Source organism: Mustela putorius, unplaced genomic scaffold, assembly GCF_011764305.1.
Source record: "Mustela putorius furo isolate JIRA1106 unplaced genomic scaffold, ASM1176430v1.1 tig00000174_pilon_pilon_pilon, whole genome shotgun sequence".
NCBI classification, from domain to species: Eukaryota; Metazoa; Chordata; class Mammalia; order Carnivora; family Mustelidae; genus Mustela; species Mustela putorius.
In genome coordinates, this window is record NW_025421304.1 from 30,716,148 (window position 1) to 30,735,541 (window position 19,394).

Below are 19,394 nucleotides of genomic sequence, written 5' to 3' on the forward strand. Positions count from 1 at the left end.
CCTTAACTGAAATTAAAGATTAATGATTTCTACCTAAATATCCCAGCCACAATAAAATGAATGAATGAACCTATTTACCCAGCAATTGTGAAGAACCAAGTTCCTTCAATATAGCCATTCTCTCACATTAAACACAAGAGGCAGAAAATAATATCATCTCATTGGAGACTTATGGGAAGAACATTTTGCAAGAACACTTTATGCAAATACTAGGACTTGTTGCTATAAAAACAAGTGTCAGCCTCTTCATTAGCTCTTCTGCCTTCCTGGGGCCAGGAATCACAAGGACTATTTGTGTAATGCTTTCATATCTTCATTTTACTTAATCCTCTGTTTACAACAGCCCTTTGAGAGCAGAGGTTACGAATTATTACATTATTATCCAATTTACATTTTGGGAAGCAGAGGTTCAGCATAGGGACTTGCTCAAAGTCACAGGCTGGTCAGTGGCAGGGCTGGGACTCAATTGAGGCTAGATCTTCTATTACCAGATCCCATCTTTTCACTGCATCCCCTACTTCAGGTAAGCTGTGTTAGAGGCAGTCTTAGGCATTCCACAAGAAGACAGAATAAAAGGAGGAAAAGAAAAAGCAGTGAGGAAATAGGGATGATGACAAGGGAAGGAGGAAATGAGTCTAACCACTTTCAATTGCCCCAAATGTCCCTTAAGTGACAACCGTGCCAAAGTTACTCCGCTCTGTATCTTACGCCCCTAGGTCTACAGCTACTGTTATTTCACTAGTTAACGATCATGCTGGAGACTTAAACGCCTAAAAGAAATGTAAAGATTTTTCTCTTCTGAGATTCTGACAGCAGAACTTGGCCCCTCCCACAAAGGTCCGTGGCCCCTAGGTCTCGGTCACATTAAATGCCTTGGGGGTCGAAAAAACCGCGAATTGTAGGGGGAACCAAGGGAAGAGGGTTTGGGTTGGGGGAGAGACTAAGGTTGATTGAGCTAAGGCGAGGGGGAGCCTGCGGTGGAGCTGTGGTTGGGGGATGTGGGTTTTGTGGCTAAACTCAACGGTGGGGTAAAAAAAAAAAAAACAGTATCGGAGGTGACTTTCAGGTCCAGGAAAGCATAGGGGAGCCGAGGGGCTAACCTGGATGAAGAAAGACCGAAGAGGAGGCGAAGCTGCGTGGTCCCCGGGGCGCGAGGATGGAGGCGAGGCCCCCCCCTCACACGTCTGTGATTGGATGCTCCCTTAAGTCCCGCCTCCCCAGACCCCCCTCTCCCCTCAAGCCCCGCCCACGCCACCGGGCGCGCGCCTGAGGAGCGGGGAGGGGGACCAGCCCTGAGAAGGGGGGAGGGGGAGAGGAGAGGCTCGTGCACGCGCCTCACTGGCTGCGGGTGCGCGACCAGCGCGCTCCCGCCGCCCGCGTCGCCATCTTTTCCCCCTCCGTCTGTCTGTCTGCCGTTGGCTTTGTCCGTCTGCAGCGCCGCCCCTCGGCTCCCCGCCACCGGCTTGGCTCGAAGCCGCCCTCCGCCTGCCGGGGCTCAGTCCCGGAGAGCCCCGGCCCGGCCAGTCCGAGCTGCGGTCCGGGGCCCATTGTCCGGCGGTCCGTCTGTCCGGAGGCGGGGCCCACGGACGCGGAGCGCCGCAGAGCGCCGAGGCGCCGGGTAAAAAGAACCCCGTCTCCTTCCCCTCCTGGGTTAGGCTGAGGATGCAGGGGCTCCTCGCCCTCCCTCTTGTTGCCGGCTGTCGGTCCTTTTGTCTGTGTCTGGGGAGGGGGCTCCGGCTTGCTCTGGCCGGGGGGGCGGGGGCAGCCCAGGCGCGGACGCTCGCCCAGCGCCGGGTTTCGGAGACGAGGCCGGACCCGGCTGGCTCCCCACCGGCCGTTCCTCTTTCAGTCCCTCTGGCGGTCTCGGGCGCGGGAGGGGCGTCCGCGCCGCCGCCCTCCGGCGGTGGGCCCAGGTCGGGCAGGGCCGGGCACAGCCGGGGCGGCCCCGGCGTCTGACAGGCTGGGGTGGAGCCGGGGGAGGGGGAGGATGGGCGTGGGAGTGCAGACCCGGGTGTCAGTCCCGCGTCGCGGTCTCGCAGAACGGCTTCTAAATTTAGATTTCTGAGAAGACTGTGTCGTCTGAGGGTTTGTCTGAGCCGCCTCGGAAGACCTCTGGCTTTTGTCGATAATTCCTGGGAATCTACCTGTGCTCATGCTGGAAGAAGCCAAAAGGACCATCTCGGTACACATGCTCCAGACCAAAGAAAGTGGGAACAGGGTCAGTGAGGCAGCTACGTGACCGGCTTTCTTGTCCTTTCCCTTTTGGCAGATAAAAATCACTGGGATTCAGGCGAGTTTACTTTGCTCCGTGGGAACTGCACCAGAGCTGGAGGTGGGAGTGCACCCTCTTTTTTAAAAGATTGGATTTCACCTTTTTTTTTTTTTTTCATGCTCAAGCCGGTGGTGTGTTCTGGAAGCTGCAACCTAACACCTGTGGGAGAGCAGGGATAATGTTAAGGGGAGATGTTGGCCCCCCTCCAAAGGACTCATAACCTCGGTCGAAAGACAAAGCTTCCTTCCTTTTTATATAGAACCCCTTGTAAACCTGAATCTCACTGTTTACCTTTCTTCCTGTCCCGTTTTTTCTTCCAGATGGTGATGTTCAGGCGGCTCTCCATTTACATTTTTTTTTAAAGATTTTATTTATTTATTGGACAGAGAGAGGGATCACAAGTAGACAGAGAGGCAGGCAGAGAGAGGAGGAAGCAGGCTCCCCGCTGAGCAGAGAGCCCGATGTGGGGCTCGATCCCAGCACCCTGGGATCATGACCTGAGCCGAAGGCAGAGGCTCAACCCACTGAGCCACCCAGGCGCCCCTCTCCATTTACATTTTTGTGTTGGTTTTAGATTCGGGTTTGGGAGCTGAGGCAGTGTTAAAAGTAAAACTGAATGCGTGATCTTTAAGGCAATGTGTCTATGAATTTTAGCTTTTACTGCCTATAAAACTGTTGTCTAACTTCTGAGATCTTGCTGTAGTGTCAAGAATGCACTTACATTGCTGTTTATGTGTGTGTGTACTTTCTGTTTTTTTATTTTCTAGAGTCCACGACTCCACGGACTTTCTTTTTTTGAGGGAGGAAGGGGTGTTTTCCTGTTTTTCCCCTTAATCCCTCAGGTGTGAAGTCCCATTGGGTACCATCTGGTCAGTTCCCCATTCGGCCACTAGGAGGATTGTGAAGTGGAGTGGACACTGCCTATTTAAATATGCAGATACTCATCTGTGTTTCTGACTTGTAGCTTTAGTATTGAACTGTTGCCTCACCAAGATGATCTGAATTGAGCCTGTCTCAAGTTATTTGGTCTTCATTTGGAAGGATCGTCATTACTTTTATCTCACAGTTTCAATTTCTAATCTTGATGAAGAGAGAAAATTTAAAGATTAGTTAATATTTCATTTTTTCCCTTACATAATAGGCGTAGCTCTGCAAATTTTAGGAAAAAATGATAGACAACCTGCATTTTATTCAACTTTCTACTTTGTGATTCCACAGAGCTATAGGAAAAGACCCAAAGTGAATATGCCTTCATTGCTTCCATTAATAAAGTAACTACTTGATTAGAAAGAAATGACCTAGGAAAACAAAACTTAGAACACAAATACATACTGCCCTTTAACCAGTTAACATTGATTTATACTGTATGCATTTGGAGTTGGGGTTGTTGGTTGTTTTTTGTTGTTGTTGTTTAATTTAAGGTCTGAAAAAGAACTGTGTTTGATATGCAGATATGATAGAAGACTGCCCGAAAGCTGCTTCCTTTGCCACTTCCTGTGGAGGCCTGTCTTTGCCATTTGCGGTTTCTTTCTTCTTTTGGTAAGGGGAGGCAGGATCTGATTACAGGTCTGAGATCCTTTCTAGCTACACTGAGGAGTTAGTTGCCATAACTGGAGATGAGTCTTCAGTAACTGCAGTGCAAAGTATAGTTAGCGGTGCCTCTCATAAGGCCTTGTAAGGCATTGAACTACTTGTTTATTCAATGTTAAGTACAGTTTGAAAATGCAGGGACTGAAAGAAAACTTAGAGGGTGATCAGATCCATATTCTTATCTTTGGTAGGAAAGACAGTCTCTCTTTTTAATCTGTTTATTCACTGTGCTTTCATAGAAAATTTCACAGTTTTCACTACTAATCCATTTCAGACTCTCTAACAACACTTACTGCTGGGAAAGTCTTTCTTATAAACTAACCAGGAACCTCCAGGCTTAGGTATCTGTTCCCTCCAATTTCAGGGAAGCAGATGCAGGTCTCTGCGGCACTTCTCATTTGGGGAGCTTTTCTCTTTGTTCTTCCCACTGATGTCTTGCTACATAGAGGCTGAATTGAAAGGAGGCACTAAAGTTATTAAATTTGACCGTCACTCCAAAGCATGTGAGCGGGGCCAGATTGATGTTCTACACTGAGGTGTTGAATTAGCAACAATGTGGATGGCATCTGGCTGTTCTGGTGAGAGTTCATCTTCAACATTGGAAGCTTAATTGGTTCTAGTGCCCTGTCATCCACAGTGCTCAGCACTGTGCATACCCCACTAGATAAAGGCTCTATTTTCCATGTTGATCTCATTAATAGAAGCCTAAAATTTTGAGACATTTCCTGTATCACAGGGATGGGATGCTTTGTCACCTCCAGACAAGATAACTTTGGGAAAAAAAACATCTGGAGGCTCCCATTTGTGCAGATTGCAGGGCCTGACTTCCAGTGGGCGCGTAATACGTGAGCTGCCACCCCCTTTTGCTTCCTTTTGCATTCACAGGGGTTATCCCTTTGAGCCTGCAGTGCTTCTGAAGCTGTTTGCCTGAGTTTTTTGTTTCCTTTTCTATCCTCTGACCTTGATCATGATCACTTAATAGTATTCTGGATTCCACAGATAGATTTAGAGTGAAATTCTCTAAATCCTTTGAAGGAGTCTCCTCTCAAACTTCTTGGGATCTTGATGTTGTGCTAGGGACCTATTCATTTCTTTCTTTTTAAAATTCTATTATTTATAACTGGTGAGTTTTATATGCTTAATAACTATTTTTTAAAGTCTTCTTTTATCTTTAATTTTGTCTAATTTCTGGCAGAAATGACATGTGCTAACAATATCCTTTTTATTATAGGTCAGCATCCTGCAAGGAGGTAGTAACATATCCAGTTGTGAAACTGGGAAAGGCCAGAGCTCTCAGATCAGGGAAACATGTCCCGTCGGAAACAGACAAATCCGAATAAAGTTCACTGTGAGTACTGGGTTTTGTCTTCTGGAACCTGGGTACATTACGGGTTGAAATGAGAGAGTCATCTGAATTTAGGTGAAAGGCTCACACTAGTTTGTGAAGGAAAATAGGGTTAAAGAGTTTGAACAAGATTTTAAAATGTGGTTGCTGGAGGTGTTAGAAACCTGTTTTAGTAGGTATACTTGATCATATTAATAAACATTTATAGGATATCTGTACAAAGCCTTGTGCTAGATGCCAGGGCTATAAAACAATGTAAGGATATATAAGGCTATAATGTAGCTACAGATACATAAAATAATATCTAAAAACACAAGGTAGTATATGCTGAGTGCCATATAGGGGTGCTGTAGACTGTGTGTACGACAGAAGTTAAGAAGAGGGAGAGAGTTCCATGGACTGAGGAAGGAGGGAATGCTTCATGGAAGATGCCCTAAACTATGAACTTGAACTGGGCCTTAGAAGGTAGGAAGTGGATTTAAAAAAAAAAGAAGAAGAAGAAGGAAGAGATAAAATCAGTAGGGGAAATCATGTGAGCAAAGATATAAGGGGGAATGCACAGGGGCGCCTGGGTAGCTCAGTGGGCTAAGCGTCTGACTCTTGATTTTGGCTTGGGTTGTGATCTTCGGTCGTGAGATTGAGCCCGACATTGGGCTCCATGCTCAGCTTGGAGTCTGCTTGGAATTCTCTCTCTTCCCCTCTATCCCTCCCTCCACTTGCACTGTGTTCCCTGTGTCTCTCTTTCTCTAAAATAAATAAATAAAATCTTAAAAAAAAAAAGGAGGGATGCATATGTTCAGGCGATAAGGAGACTTTGTATGAAGCAGAAGTTTTATTTATCTGGATGTCACAGGACACAAGATGAGGTTGGAGATGTTAAGTTCTAGATTGTAGAGGCCTGAAGACCAGTCCAAGTTCATACTATATACCGTGGACTATAGGGAGGTACTGAAGGTTTTCAAGCAGAGCATGTGGATTGACATTTAGAATGTAGTGTTTTAGGGACTATGAAGCAGAAGATGGAATGGATCACATGAGAGAAAGACTAGTAACAGGAAAACCAGGTATGCATTATTGCCTTGCATTGTTTCTCACCAGTTTTAAAGATTTATTTATTTATTTATTTGACAGACAGAGATCACAAAGTAGGCAGAGAGGCAGGCAGAGAGAGAGAGGAGGAAGCAGGCTCCCCGCCGAGCAGAGAGCCCGATGCGGGACTCGATCCCAGGACCCCGAGATCATGACCCGAGCCGAAGGCAGCGGCCCAACCCACTGAGCCACCCAGGCGCCCCTCTCACCAGTTTTATATGTATGTTTTATTTCATCAATTAGATTACAGAATTCTAGAGAGAGACTATGTCCTTTTTATATTTCCTGCTATTCCTCTCTACTTCTAGCACTGCTTATAATAGAGGATATTTAAAAGTGTCTCTTTAACAATATAACTGTGCAGATTTGATGGAATTAACCAGTTTCCTATGATCTGGGCAGATGAGCATCCTGACCCAAATGTTTAAAAAAGAGCCAAATAGCACCCTATTATTATGGAGGACTGACTAAATAAGGTACAGCAACATCTGAAGAGAATTCAGTGGCATGATTACCACAGGTAAAAACCTGTTCTTGAGGAAAGAACTCTACATATGAGAGAATACATTAGTCAAGGAGTTTAAGATAAGAGGATTAAAATTTATTACAAACACACCGGATGTCAGGTACTATGTACCGTATTGGGTAACTTCAAGAGAGAGAGGAAACAGTGCGAACAGAGGAAGTAGGAGGACTTCAACATTGTATGGGTTAATGAGATTAGGGTGGCAGACCTCCATATACAATAATTCTTCAATTTAAGTCTTGGGAAGGTTTTTTAAGAGAACAACTCTAATATTTCTAGGAGTATATTCTGGAATAGGTGGCAGTGGAAGTCTGCTTAATACAAAGATGAATGAGTGGTTTAGGCAGGGTTTAGAAATTGCTGCTAAAACAGTGGAAATGTGGTAAGCCTGAATGTGAGGACTGTTAAGAGCAGTATCTCTAGCCCAGGTAATCCAACCCAGAGGTTTAGGAAGATAGTCTTCTCTCTGGTTGAAAATGAGTATTAATAAAAGACACAGATGTGACCCCAAGAAGGCAGGGCAGGAAAGGTACTTTTAGTAGAGATGAGGTGTTCACAAATAAGGCTGTCACAGGAGTTGGGCATTTACCTGTAAAAGCACCTGTCCAAAAAGACTTGGTTAGATTTAAGGGAGTAGCTGGCGGAGATGATGGCATGATTGTGATAAGGCCAGGGGAAGCCAGTGAAGGTCCATATGGTCCGTGCCTGTGTCCACAGAGCTTACATCTGACCGCTGACTCTGTTCCCACCGTAGCTGAATGCAGGATGAGCTGGCATTAGGTCAGAAAACAGAGGGACACACAGACCATGGAGAAGAGAGTATCATACACACACAATGGCAGAAATACCATTTCCAGAATGTGTGAACAGCGTATTGTGGCAGAGTGGGTAGAACTGTGCGGGCTCTGTGCTGGGGACTATTAGAGGGCTGTGAACAGAAATGTTCACCTGCAAAAGCAGACCCCCAGGGAAGGGCTGTGATGCATTTGGGTAGGGAACCGTGGAGGCTTCTCAGGTAATGGACTAAGCCTGACTAAAGAAGAAAAGACACTGAGGTTTGCTGGTGTCTCCGGACTTTCTACCTAATGACTATGCGGGGACTGAAGCCAATCCTACCTTTTTCAAAAGGGCATCTTCTCATTGCCCAGGACAATAACGGCAAGTAGGAATAGGTAATTTCAGTCTTCTAGCCACTGGAGTCTCCTATTTCCTTGCAGTGAAATTGAACCATTCGAATGTATTGAATTTAATGCTGCTCGTCTATTTAAAGTAAATGGAATGGACTCAAGGTCTGGAAGGCGAGAATGTCTGCACAAGCTTTGCTGAAATGTTAAAGCCAGTCGGCACTTGAGTAGAGTAATGGCTGAGCTCCATTACATCTGCCTTCTGGGAAGGAGATTGTGTGGCATGGAGCTCAAAGCCCGCCTCAAAGAATGTATTAAGAATCCCACTGCTGTAGCGTGACAGCATTTGTCAGATCCACCTTAGAAGCCAATGGGCAGGCTGCGCGGGCAGTTACTCGGCTTTCCTCAGGACTGTCTCTGTATCTAAATTACTGTCATGATTTCTCCTTTCCCCAGAAACATCCAGGCGTACTCGTGTATAGTTTGTTCAGTTCATTAACAGATTTGACACAGAGCTTTCTGAATAAAAGCCCAGAATTGTTAGTCTCAGAGAAACTGTGGATGGACTATTAGACCTTCCTCATCTCACCTCCTTCTGAGTACAAGTTTCTGTCAGCTGTTTCTAGAGAGGTTGAAAATAGAGTCCCCTGTACACTCTCATTTGGTGTGTTTATGCCAAGCAAACCACTAAGAAAAGGAAAACTTTTTTCCTTAAGAAAAACTTTTTAAGACACTTTTGTTTTCAGATTGCAAAGTACAAACAAAACTAAAAACTTTGAACTTCAGTAAAATCTTCTCGGCTTTTACAGACAAGTAGGGAAAAAAGCCTTTAAAGTCCCTTCTCTTCCAAAAAGCACGACTTGTTTTGTCCTTGTTCGTTCTGTCAGCATCCTTGTGAGGTAAATGGCTGTGTTCCCAGCATGTGGTAGTACCTTGGGTTTTAGAGACTGTCAGCTGGAATGGAATCCTAAGCTCCTCATTCCCAAGATTAGCTCATTTTTTCTGAATTTGACATCTGCTCTCTTAGAATTTTTTTTTTAGCTGCTTTGCTTCTCTTTATTTTAGTCAGCCAGAAATTGGCATTTATTTAATTGCACCAAGGACTCAATACAGAGAATTGTAAATCTTTGCCTTTCTAGTAACTTTCATCCCAGGCTTCTCGTCTGTTCTACAAACTTGCTAGAATGGCCTTGTTCTTGTCTGGTCTGAAAAACCTTAGCCAAATCAAACAGTATTTTGATTTCATACCACCCCCCTCCTCCAAAAAAGAGAGAGCTCGCACCTTCATTTTTACTGCAGAGCTTAGACGACTTGTTCTCAACTATTAATAGACAAATAAATACCCATGTTAAATAAGATGGTTGCCCTACATTAATATCTAGGGACCTGAGGGTTTTTTTAACCTACTCCAATAGTCTCAAGATAGAAGGAAATAATAATTTAGCATTATAAAAGCAGGCAGTTATGTAACACTTCTTAAGCACCTGTATCTCTATGGATCACATTTGCCTTGAGTTATTATGACATACTTTTAGGTAAGTAAAAGGTATCACTATCTTTTTATGAAAGGATAATTCTGGAGAGTGGGATTTAGAGTTTAGGTAAATAGTGACTACTGGAGGATCATTCATTTACCTTCTCCTATGAGATAAGCCAAAATCACTTTTCTAATAATTTTTATATATTTTGCTTTATATTGATAGAAATAGCCCTAAGGAATAAAGTTTCCATTGGCCTTTGTAAGTCAGGAATAGAACCAAATAGAAGAGAACAGTTTTTCTTTCCCAACAGCCAAAAAGGAATAACAATTAATTCATTCCAACAATCCTAAGTGAGATTGCCAGCAAAAGTCCTAGACAGGGACATCTTCTGGATAGACTCTTCTCTGTTCTGTGAAGGCCTAAATATTAGACAACATCAATAGACAAAAATGTTGAGCTCAAGTTTATGGGTCTAAACCGAATTCCTAGTTGATCTGGAAAGTCATCCTTTTAGATGCCCTTTTACTAATCCAATGGTAATTACCCTTGGTAATTAAGGGGGGAAATAAGTATTCTTCGTATGTTATAAACCTAGTTTGTTTCCGAGTAGGTTTCTTTAGAGATGAGAAGTGTCACTGATGAGAATGGTCTGCCCCTTGATAATTATCTGCTGGTATATAATATATCCCTTAGGGCCATTTCTGCCCATAGTTTCCATGTCCGGAAGCATGCATCTATCCAGAAGAATTCAGTAACAGTCCACTTGGCCACGGTCTTGTGGTTACAGTACAACCACCATGAAGAAAATTATTTTCCTTCTGCAAAAAGAGTGAGGAGGTGCTATAATAGAATTCACTGTTTGCCTTCTCTAGCAGTAATTTATACCCAGTTTGTGATTGTGATATTTTAAAAATGGACTTAAAGCTGCTTATTTTTCTTTTACTGGAGGGCTTTGTGGCTAGAAGTTCACTTGAACCCTGAACACCTCTACTCCCACTCACAGTATTGATCAGAGTAGCCCCAGCATGGTAACTTATCACAGGGTATCAGAACCATCAAAATGATAGGTCTCTTTGTCAATTACTGGCCCTGAGAATGTTACTTTGGTATTTGAGGTGTAGCATCAGATTCTTATGATACAAAGGTAACATTATCGCTATGATCAGAACCATTCTTCTCACAGAGATAAGTGTTTGTTTTCAGCAAAATCACTCTGATGAACTATCTAACCCCACATCTCTGCTTGAAAGCAGTTTAAAATAAGGATTTTAGAGCTGTACAGACCTCGGTTCAAATACTTTGCTTTCCTATAAACCTGAGTTTTCTCTTAAGTAAAGTATGGGTAGGAAGAATACCTAACACATAGAGTTTTGCAGAGAATCTTTAAGATAGAAATTATAAAGCACTTAACAGAGAGCCTGGAACTAGGACATGCCAAATAGTAATTATTAGTGTTTAACACTTAGCATATGGATGCTCACTGAATTTTTGCAGAACAAATGCCTAAAGTGAATCACATGAAGCCTACTTCATGTCAGATTGCCCAAGGACTTATAGCACAGGTCAACTGACCATTTCTCCTACCTCATTGTATCCTGTCTTGGAATCTGAGCCTGTTTACTTTCCTTTCTCTCCATTAAGAAAGCGCCTGGCCTATTGTCAGACATTTCACTAGGGCTTTTTATTAGTCTCTCTTGGTGGCTGGAGAATGGGGACTGTAGTTTCCACTCTGACTGAGATAATGGAAACCTCGAGAAACCCAATTCTCTTTTCTCCTGCTTGGCCTCTTGGAAATAAAAGAGCACTTAAATGTTAACTCTTCAATAACCACACAGATCCTAGGCAGAGTTCATCGAAAGTAAATGCATAATCAAGGACAGGTCCAGGGCTTTTGGATATTCCATTACAAGAAAAGAAAAAAGAAAACAGACCACGTTGATCAAGGAAACTGATAAAATATTGTTGCAAATTGGTTGCTGTCTTTCAGGGAGTTTGTTCCTCAGCAAAAATCCATTCATGTATTACTTGTTCTTTTAATCTACTATTCAGCTAGTTGTTGATTTGCGTGCGGTTTATTCTGATAGACACAGAAGTAGAGTCAAGGAACAACTTCCAGAGCATGTCTTGGAAAGAAGATGGCTGAAGATGAGATTAGAGAGATTGTTATTGTAAGGGTTAGTTGAAGCACTTGTTTGTAGTCAGAGCTAGACACTGAGCCACGGCCATAGTGTTAGTATACTAAGAATCAGAGATTGTGCCCAGATTTGTTGCCCTATCTTTATCATCCTATCACTTCACCTCTCTGCCTCTCTCGCCAATCCTGATGGAAGGTTATAAATGGAATTGAGATTCTGAAGTTAAATTTGTAAAGTAGAAATTGATTACCTTTTGAAAGGAGTCAAGATTAGGAGGATTTAAGCAAGTGATGCTTTCTAGAGCATCTGGCTTACTGCCCGGGAAGAGTAGTGGTGCCCAGAACTCCAGGAGGCAGCAAGCTGACTTAGTGATGGATGACCCCACCATGGGGTACCTGCCTGTCTCCTACCTTTGAATGGTCTGACTTTTCAACCAGCTTCCCTGGGGATACATGCTGCCCAGCTGGTGGCCTGACTATTTTTCCTTGTGACCACCAGGGGATCAAGTATTTGCTGGGCTAGAAGAGCAAGCCCGCCAGGCGATGATGAAAACTGATTTTCCTGGAGAACTTGGCAGTCAGCGACAAGCTATCCAACAACTAAGAGATCAGGACTCCAGTAGCAGTGAGTTCTGCACCTTCTGGTAATGACTCAGGGCAATGGGAGAAGAATTATCAGAGTGTGTGTGCTCTGGGGATTGTGCATGGGGGTTGGGAGGAAGATATGAAGAAGATTTGTGGATCCTCAGTGTTCCCAAAGATGTTCTAAGGTGTACGAGCATATGCTTGTCCAGAGAGAGGACAGGTTTGGTATTATATATTTTTTTTAACTCATGGACTGCTTACTTGGTGCAGTACCATACAGAGATAGGTTTGTGATGACTGTGAGACAGGGGCGTAGGGATTATTAGTGCTCACCCTGTCCCTGAGTTAGGTCAGTTGAAAAGAATCTCTGTCTCCTAGAATCTATTTACTCATAATTAACAAAATGTAAGAGTGGCATTAATGAAATTTTTGCTTGAGATTTCATTATAACGTTATATAAGAGGATTTCCTTACTAATGAGATTATGCATCATATGAAGTGCTGAAGTCAAAGTCAGAGCACCTGGCTGGCTTGGTAGAACGGACAGCTCTTGATCTTGGAGCTGTGAGTTTGAGCCCCGTAGTGGGTGCAGAGATTACTTTAAAAAAAATTTTTTTAAATGGAATTTTTAAAAAGGAGTAAAATGTTAAAGTCAAGGTCTTCCCACCCCAAGTCCTAAGTAAATCCCTGGAAGGAGATGGAAAGACAGTGGCTGGTATCTTGCTGAGCCTCACAGCTCATCTGTTCCGGGAGCTGCCTGAACAGACACATTTCCTAGAATGATCTCCTTACTTTACTAATCACATCCATCTGATATTGGTTGGTATTACTGTCAATTCAGAGTGAGATTTTTAAATTTTTCTCCACATTTGGGATTGAAGAATAAAAAAGGAAAGAATTCAGCACCTTCTAGGAACTACAGTTTTCACTCTCAGTAATAACTTAGCAACAAAAAAACAGTAATAATTTAGCGTCTAATAGCAAAGAAAAATGAACCAAAGATTTCTAGAAAACCTGTGGGAGCTACCCGTTTGAGTAACAGGATAGGAATGGCAACATCTATAAAGTCTAATAGGCTTCCATTCTGGAAAAGCTGCATCGTCCCTCTAGATGGCATACTTATTTTGTAAAAATCATTTTAGTAGAGAGGTATGTTTGGATTTTTTCATCACTCATGTAATGTGTCTGATACAATGTTGTCTTAGACTAAGTTTACAAATATTCCAAATAAACTGGTGAGAAAATATGGTATGATTTAATCTGTTCCAGTCCTTCATTATTTAGATGAATTCAGATGAAAGCTTTGGGCTAGGGAATAAGGCATACAGGGCCCAAATCCAGTCCCCCAAACAAGTAGAATATCTAATAGAGACATATGTAACTACTAGCAGATGATTTGGTTAGATTTTCTTATGAAGAAAAAGAATGTAATCAGTTTTGCCCAGATGCTGGTGGATTTCAGAATTATACAAGGTAGTAGTAGAAAGAAGACAAGAAACGCTGTTAGCGGGAAAAGCTGAGTCTCACAGGTGAAAGTCTACCTTGTATTTCTCTTGCTCATAGTCAGGCCCAGGAATCCAGGATCTTAATGTGGTTGGGTTGGGGCTGGAGTCTCACAGCTTACCTAGACTTGGCTTCCTTCTTGTGATCTTCAAGGTACTAGAACTTTTTTTCCCTTTTAGAAATTCCCTTTTTTATTGTGTGTGTGTGTGTGTTTTTTTTTTTTTATGTTTCCCCTACCATTTTATAAGTAATAGGGGAAAACATCAGCCCATAAAAACCTTGCGGATCCCCCAGTCACAGGCAGACCACTCCCCCATAGCCACATCCTATCCCCTAAATGAAAACAAACTCAGTTCTTACTTTAGTCACAAGAAAGTATATTTCATCCTAAAGAATGGCCTGTTCCCTTTACTTAATACAGTCAGTTATCTGTCAGATAATCCAGAGAACCAACAGAAACAATGGATTTATTTAGCCTAGAATTCTGAGTTACTAGCAGAGTAAGAACACCCTGAGTCAGGTAGCATAACAAATGGCCTAAGGTTGGTTGCTGTACTCTTTTTTCCACTGGACTGAACAAATCTTTCCCTATAAGGTGACATCACTACTACCTCATCTCTTGAAAAGAGGAAGAAAAAAATGTGTTGGTTTTTCTCTTAAGTGTGCCTTAGGGTTTGTTGGGAGAGAAAGGATTAGTGGGACTCAGAATAGAATAGTACATGTGATGCCATTGGAAAAACTGTACCAGGGGGGTTATGGAGAAAAGTAAGTAATAGAATCAGTGAGAAGTGTGGGTAAGGCAGAGTTCGTGTGTTGTGGGAATGAGCATGGTGTGAGGTGCGTGGGAGGTGTGATTTCAAGTATGAAATGTTTGGAATCGTGTAAGAATTATTTTTAGGATAACGTACAGGGCCCAATTAACTGTTGTCTAATGCAATTTTGCCTGAGATTTTCTCTTTAATGTAAATGGCATTATAAGCAATAGCTATAGCTCTTCCACCAACATGATTTGTACCCAACTATACCAACTGTACATTGATACAAACTCCATTGTGGAAGACTTGACTATGTTTTCCATTATAGCTACAAACTCTAAGATGGAAAGCAACTCAAGATGTATTCATGCAAAAATCAGAACAAGTGACCAATTTGTATGTTCCAGGTGACAGTGAGGGTGATGAAGAGGAGACCACACAAGATGAAGTCTCTTCCCACACATCAGAGGAAGATGGAGGGGTGGTCAAAGTGGAAAAAGAGTTAGAAAATACGGAACAGCCTGTTGGTGGGAATGAAGTGGCAGAGCACGAGGCAAGTGACAACAGCTCCCGAATTCAGGACCCCCAACCCTTCTACTTGGCTCTGATGTGCTTGATTCACAGTAACGATCTTGCCTCTGGTAGTCTCGTAGGCCTTCATGTAAAGAGTTTCTTCCTTCACAGCTCCATTTACCTAAACCCCACACACAGCTCTCATCACACCAGCTTTCCTATCCTTCCACGTATCACTAACCCAGGTGCAGCTTCCCCACTTCTTTCCAGACAGAATATCCACTTTTACAAGACTATCAGCCGACTTCTGAAGTATACTCTGCAAATATAAGTCAGAGTGTTACCTGAGGTGCCAACTTCTCTCTAATGTGTTTCCTGAGGATTCCTGCAAGAAGCACAGCAGGAGGAAAACTAATCTTCTCTCTGCAGAGTTTACTGTGGGGAGTGGGGGATAGATCAGCTCTCTTAGGGCTGCCCTGTGTCCTCAGGGCAGGAAGCCTTGGGGAAAATAAAGATAGGAGTAAATGTGATTCCCTTTCCCTATTACTTTTCCCCTCAGTCCATAATGGGAACCTAAGAATAACATGTGATATCAGGTTGTATTCCTTTTAACAGGACACCCTGTTAAAAGAAGTAGGGGTAGGGCAAAGAGTGGTAAACAGTCTTAATGAATTGCCTACTTGTTGATTTGCAGGTCACAGGGAACTTGAATTCTGACCCCTTACTTGGACTTTGCCAGTGTCCCCTGTGCCAGCTAGACTGTGGGAGTCGGGAGCAGCTGATTGCTCATGTGTACCAGGTATGGGCTGGGGAGCCACGCGCTCCAGAACATGGGTGCCGGCACCTGGTTTAGCCTTTGCCTCCAGCTCCCAGGGGAACCTTGGGTTGTTGCTTCCAGTAAGACTCCACTCTAGTCCCCAGAATGTTTTAAAGAATAAGTGGAATGTGTTGGGTAAACCTGTTCTGGGTTCCCAGACACACACACTCTGAAAATTAAATTTTTTTTTTCCAAATTACTTAATGCACTTTTGTTTGTTTATGTATCGATTAGGGGTGGGTGGAGCAGGGGCAGAGGGGGAGAGAGAATCCTAAGCAGTCTCCACACCCAGCATGGAGCCCAGTGCAGGGTGCAGGGTTTGATCTCACAACCCTGAGATCATGACCTGAGCCACTGAGTCACCCAGGTGCTTCAATGCATATTTTAAATAGTGAAATAGAAACTAACATCTGTTAATAATGAGGCCTTGTTTTAAAGAGGAAAAAATGAGTTAACATAAATGTTTCTATTATACTAGAAGAAGTGTAAATGAGGGGATCAGAAGAACACAAGCTTTTCGTGCTCTAGAGCACCTCTGCCTTGTGATCTGTACCAGAAAGGCGTTAGCACACATGGCAGCCTGGGTTTTGCGTAGTTGGTTCATGAAGGGAGGCCTTTCTTCAGAAGATTGTTTTTCAGAGGATTTAAGAAAAGGCAGGACAAAATGCTTTTGGATACCAGTCTTCCTTGCCAGCTTTTACACTTGGCTTTCATTGCTCCCTTAATATGCACCTGTACCTGCACAGTGTGAGGCTACAGACAGAAATTATCCCAACCATGAATTCTTTGCAGGTTTTGAAGAGGGCTCTGGCTCTGGAGCTTTGTTGTTTACAAGCCAGCTACATGTTCCAGAATATAGTCAAAACTGTAATGAAATCTGAACAATAATCGGATTGGCCTGGCCCTTCTAAAGGGTCGTTAACAGAAGAGACTCTTACTTTTCCAGGTGCTAAGCAGGGAGAATAGTTGCAAATTCCTTGTTCTGAGACTAAGGAGAAGGGATATTTACCAGAGAGCAGTTTCTAAGTGGGTGTAGATTACTTTAAAGGAAGCCTGAGCTGACAGATGAAGACTCTGTTTTACAGCACACTGCGGCAGTGGTGAGCGCCAAGAGCTACATGTGTCCTGTCTGTGGCCGGGCCCTAAGCTCCCCGGGGTCCTTGGGTCGTCATCTCCTAATCCACTCGGAGGACCAGAGGTCTAACTGTGCTGTGTGTGGAGCCCGTTTTACCAGCCATGCCACGTTTAACAGGTTAGCTGGTCACCTAACCCTCTTGCTCTGGGAACAAATTATTGGGTGTGGGTTCTGCTTTCACAAATGAAAAGAAAGCCTAGAGATAGGTAATGCAAAGGTGACTGACTCTGGAAATACAAGTAATGAAGCCAATAAATAAATCCGTTCCATTAGATATCCCCAAAGGGAAATGAATTCTCATTTCTTTCCCTCTTAGAGTAATATTTTCATCTACAAAGATGTTGGGGGCAGTCCAATAACATTCATGATAAAGCTTAGAGAGGTTACAGGGAGCTAAAAGGCCCCTGTGAGGACAAAGTCTGTACTGTGTCCCAGGAAGGCTGGAACTGTATGAATTGTGTCCTAGTTAAGTTTGCCTAGGATACAATGCAGAATCGGCCAGGGCAGGAGGGGTGGACTCCCCTAAAGGCAGCCTCTACCTCAAGAGGGACCACCATTTCCACAGTAGGACTACCCTGCACAGCTCTTAGAAACACCACCAGCCAGCTGGAATGTACCCTGCACATCTGTGGGGGATATCTGGCAGGTGGCTCAGTCTCTAACTCCGGGAGGGCTTTAAAACTTGGTAGACCACCCAAGCCCAGAGAAGGTATGAGGTGGGGGAGGTCAGAGGTCTCCCAAGTACTCAAATCTGTCCCCTAGTGGTGAACTTGGAGCAACTGGCCTAGTAGGACCAGCGTTAAGTCAGAGCTGTATCCCTGAGCCTTGCTAGGAGACCCTAACAACCCAAATTTTTGTATTCCAGTGAGAAACTCCCTGAAGTACTTAATATGGAATCCCTACCGCCAGCCCATAGTGAGGGTCCCTCCAGTGCTGAGGGAAAGGACATTGCCTTTAGCCCTCCCGTGTACCCTGCTGGAATTCTGCTTGTGTGCAACAATTGTGCTGCCTACCGTAAGCTACTGGAAGCACAGACCCCCAGCGTTCGCAAGTGGGCCCTACGCCGACAGAATGAGCCGTTGGAAGTACGGCTACAGCGTCTGGAACGAGAGCGCACAGCCAAGAAAAGTCGGCGGGACAATGAGACCCCAGAGGAGCGGGAAGTAAGGCGCATGAGGGACCGTGAAGCCAAACGCCTGCAGCGCATGCAGGAGACAGACGAGCAGCGGGCACGCCGGCTACAGCGGGATCGGGAGGCGATGAGGCTGAAGCGGGCCAATGAAACCCCAGAGAAGAGGCAGGCCCGGCTCATCCGGGAGCGGGAAGCCAAGCGACTCAAGAGGAGGCTGGAGAAAATGGACATGATGTTGCGAGCTCAGTTTGGCCAGGACCCTTCTGCCATGGCAGCCTTAGCAGCCGAAATGAACTTCTTCCAGCTACCTGTGAGTGGGGTGGAGTTGGACAGCCAGCTCCTGGGCAAGATGGCCTTTGAAGAGCAGAACAGTGGCTCTCTGCACTGAACCCGCCTGCCCTCCTGCTCACCCAGGTCCACACGGATCTGTGCTACAGCCAACTCACAAGGCCTTGTCCTTACTGCCAGAGGAAGGCCTGGGTTTGCTGCAGGTGGACCTGAGCACCTCTTGCATGTGGGAGCAGGATGATGGGGTCAGCAGGGAGCCAGATTAAGGCAGCTCTGGACGAGGGAGTAGGCACTCCAGGGAACTGGACTCCCAGCCCAAAGCTGCAGGGCATGCTTATAGGACTATGGGGCCCAGTGCGGCCCACGGAGTTGTGAGGGCAAATAAATTAATTTTATCTTTACTGGCCTTTTTCTGCTTTTCTCTCCATTTCATTCTAGCAAATGAAGTGATCTAGGAGAGCCCTGGGTGGAAATTTTAGGCAGGGACTTCTGGCAGATTGTCTTCTGAAGGGAGGGTGCTCCTCATTTTAGGCGGCCCAGAGATCCCTTGTTTGGGCCTTTACAGGTCAGTGAGGCATAACTATGACATTAAAGAAAGAACGGATGCTAACTTTGTGGGTCCATTCCCACAACCCTAATGAAGATCATCTATGGTCCCAAAAGCCACTTAAACCTAGCTTACCTTTTCCAAACTCAGAAGTAGACGCCTTTCCTCCTAGCTGGCATTTTCTAAAGAGATGCAGTATTCAGGCTAGGTATTGGCTGCTTTTCCCAGCAGATTTCAGTTTGTCAAACTTTAAAAACTCTATCATAGATAGTAGTCACCTTCATTTAGGAATATGTTCATAGAAACAGCTCTAATACTAAGGTCTATAGTACCAAGGAGCTCTCATTGGAGAGAAGAGATGATCCATCTTTTTATTTATACCCCAGAGCCAAGATAGGATAATACCCATTGAGAAAAATCCAGAATTAAGGTGAGACGAGAGCTCAAGTTGACAGTGGTCAAAGCCAGAGCAAAATGACAGTTTGTATGTCTGCCAAACCAAGGAGGAGACAAGAGCTGAGGTCATTTCTAAAAAGTGTCTGTGATGGTACAGAACAA

The 19,394-nt window shown here is 44.2% G+C and overlaps 1 protein-coding gene across 9 annotated transcripts; it reads left to right on the plus strand.

The window, feature by feature from the left end:
• Positions 1-1,488: 1,488 nt before the first annotated feature.
• ZNF821 (zinc finger protein 821) lies at positions 1,489-18,690 on the plus strand. Of its 9 annotated transcripts, none has more exons than XM_045076261.1 (9): positions 1,489-1,618; positions 2,270-2,332; positions 3,724-3,811; positions 5,094-5,210; positions 12,061-12,186; positions 14,812-14,957; positions 15,612-15,716; positions 16,820-16,986; positions 17,735-18,690. In XM_045076261.1, the coding sequence occupies exons 4-9, from the start codon at positions 5,171-5,173 to the stop codon at positions 18,387-18,389; spliced, it is 1,239 nt and encodes a 412-aa protein (XP_044932196.1). In that variant the 5' UTR covers positions 1,489-1,618; positions 2,270-2,332; positions 3,724-3,811; positions 5,094-5,170; the 3' UTR covers positions 18,390-18,690. The 9 variants fall into 9 exon arrangements, with proteins under 9 accessions (XP_044932196.1, XP_044932201.1, XP_044932202.1 ...); XM_045076260.1 differs by lacking the exon at positions 1,489-1,618 and adding an exon at positions 2,058-2,182; XM_045076266.1 differs by lacking the exon at positions 3,724-3,811.
• The last annotated feature ends 704 nt before the right edge of the window (positions 18,691-19,394 follow it).

Bases quoted from the DNA above. Each gene is read 5' to 3' on its own strand.
- ZNF821 (XM_045076261.1), top strand. From the start codon at position 5,171: ATGTCCCGTCGGAAACAGACAAATCCGAATAAAGTTCACT. The intron at 12,187-14,811 runs GTGAGTTCTGCA...TGTATGTTCCAG, and splicing joins AGATCAGGACTCCAGTAGCA to GTGACAGTGAGGGTGATGAA. The intron at 16,987-17,734 runs GTTAGCTGGTCA...TTTGTATTCCAG, and splicing joins AGCCATGCCACGTTTAACAG to TGAGAAACTCCCTGAAGTAC.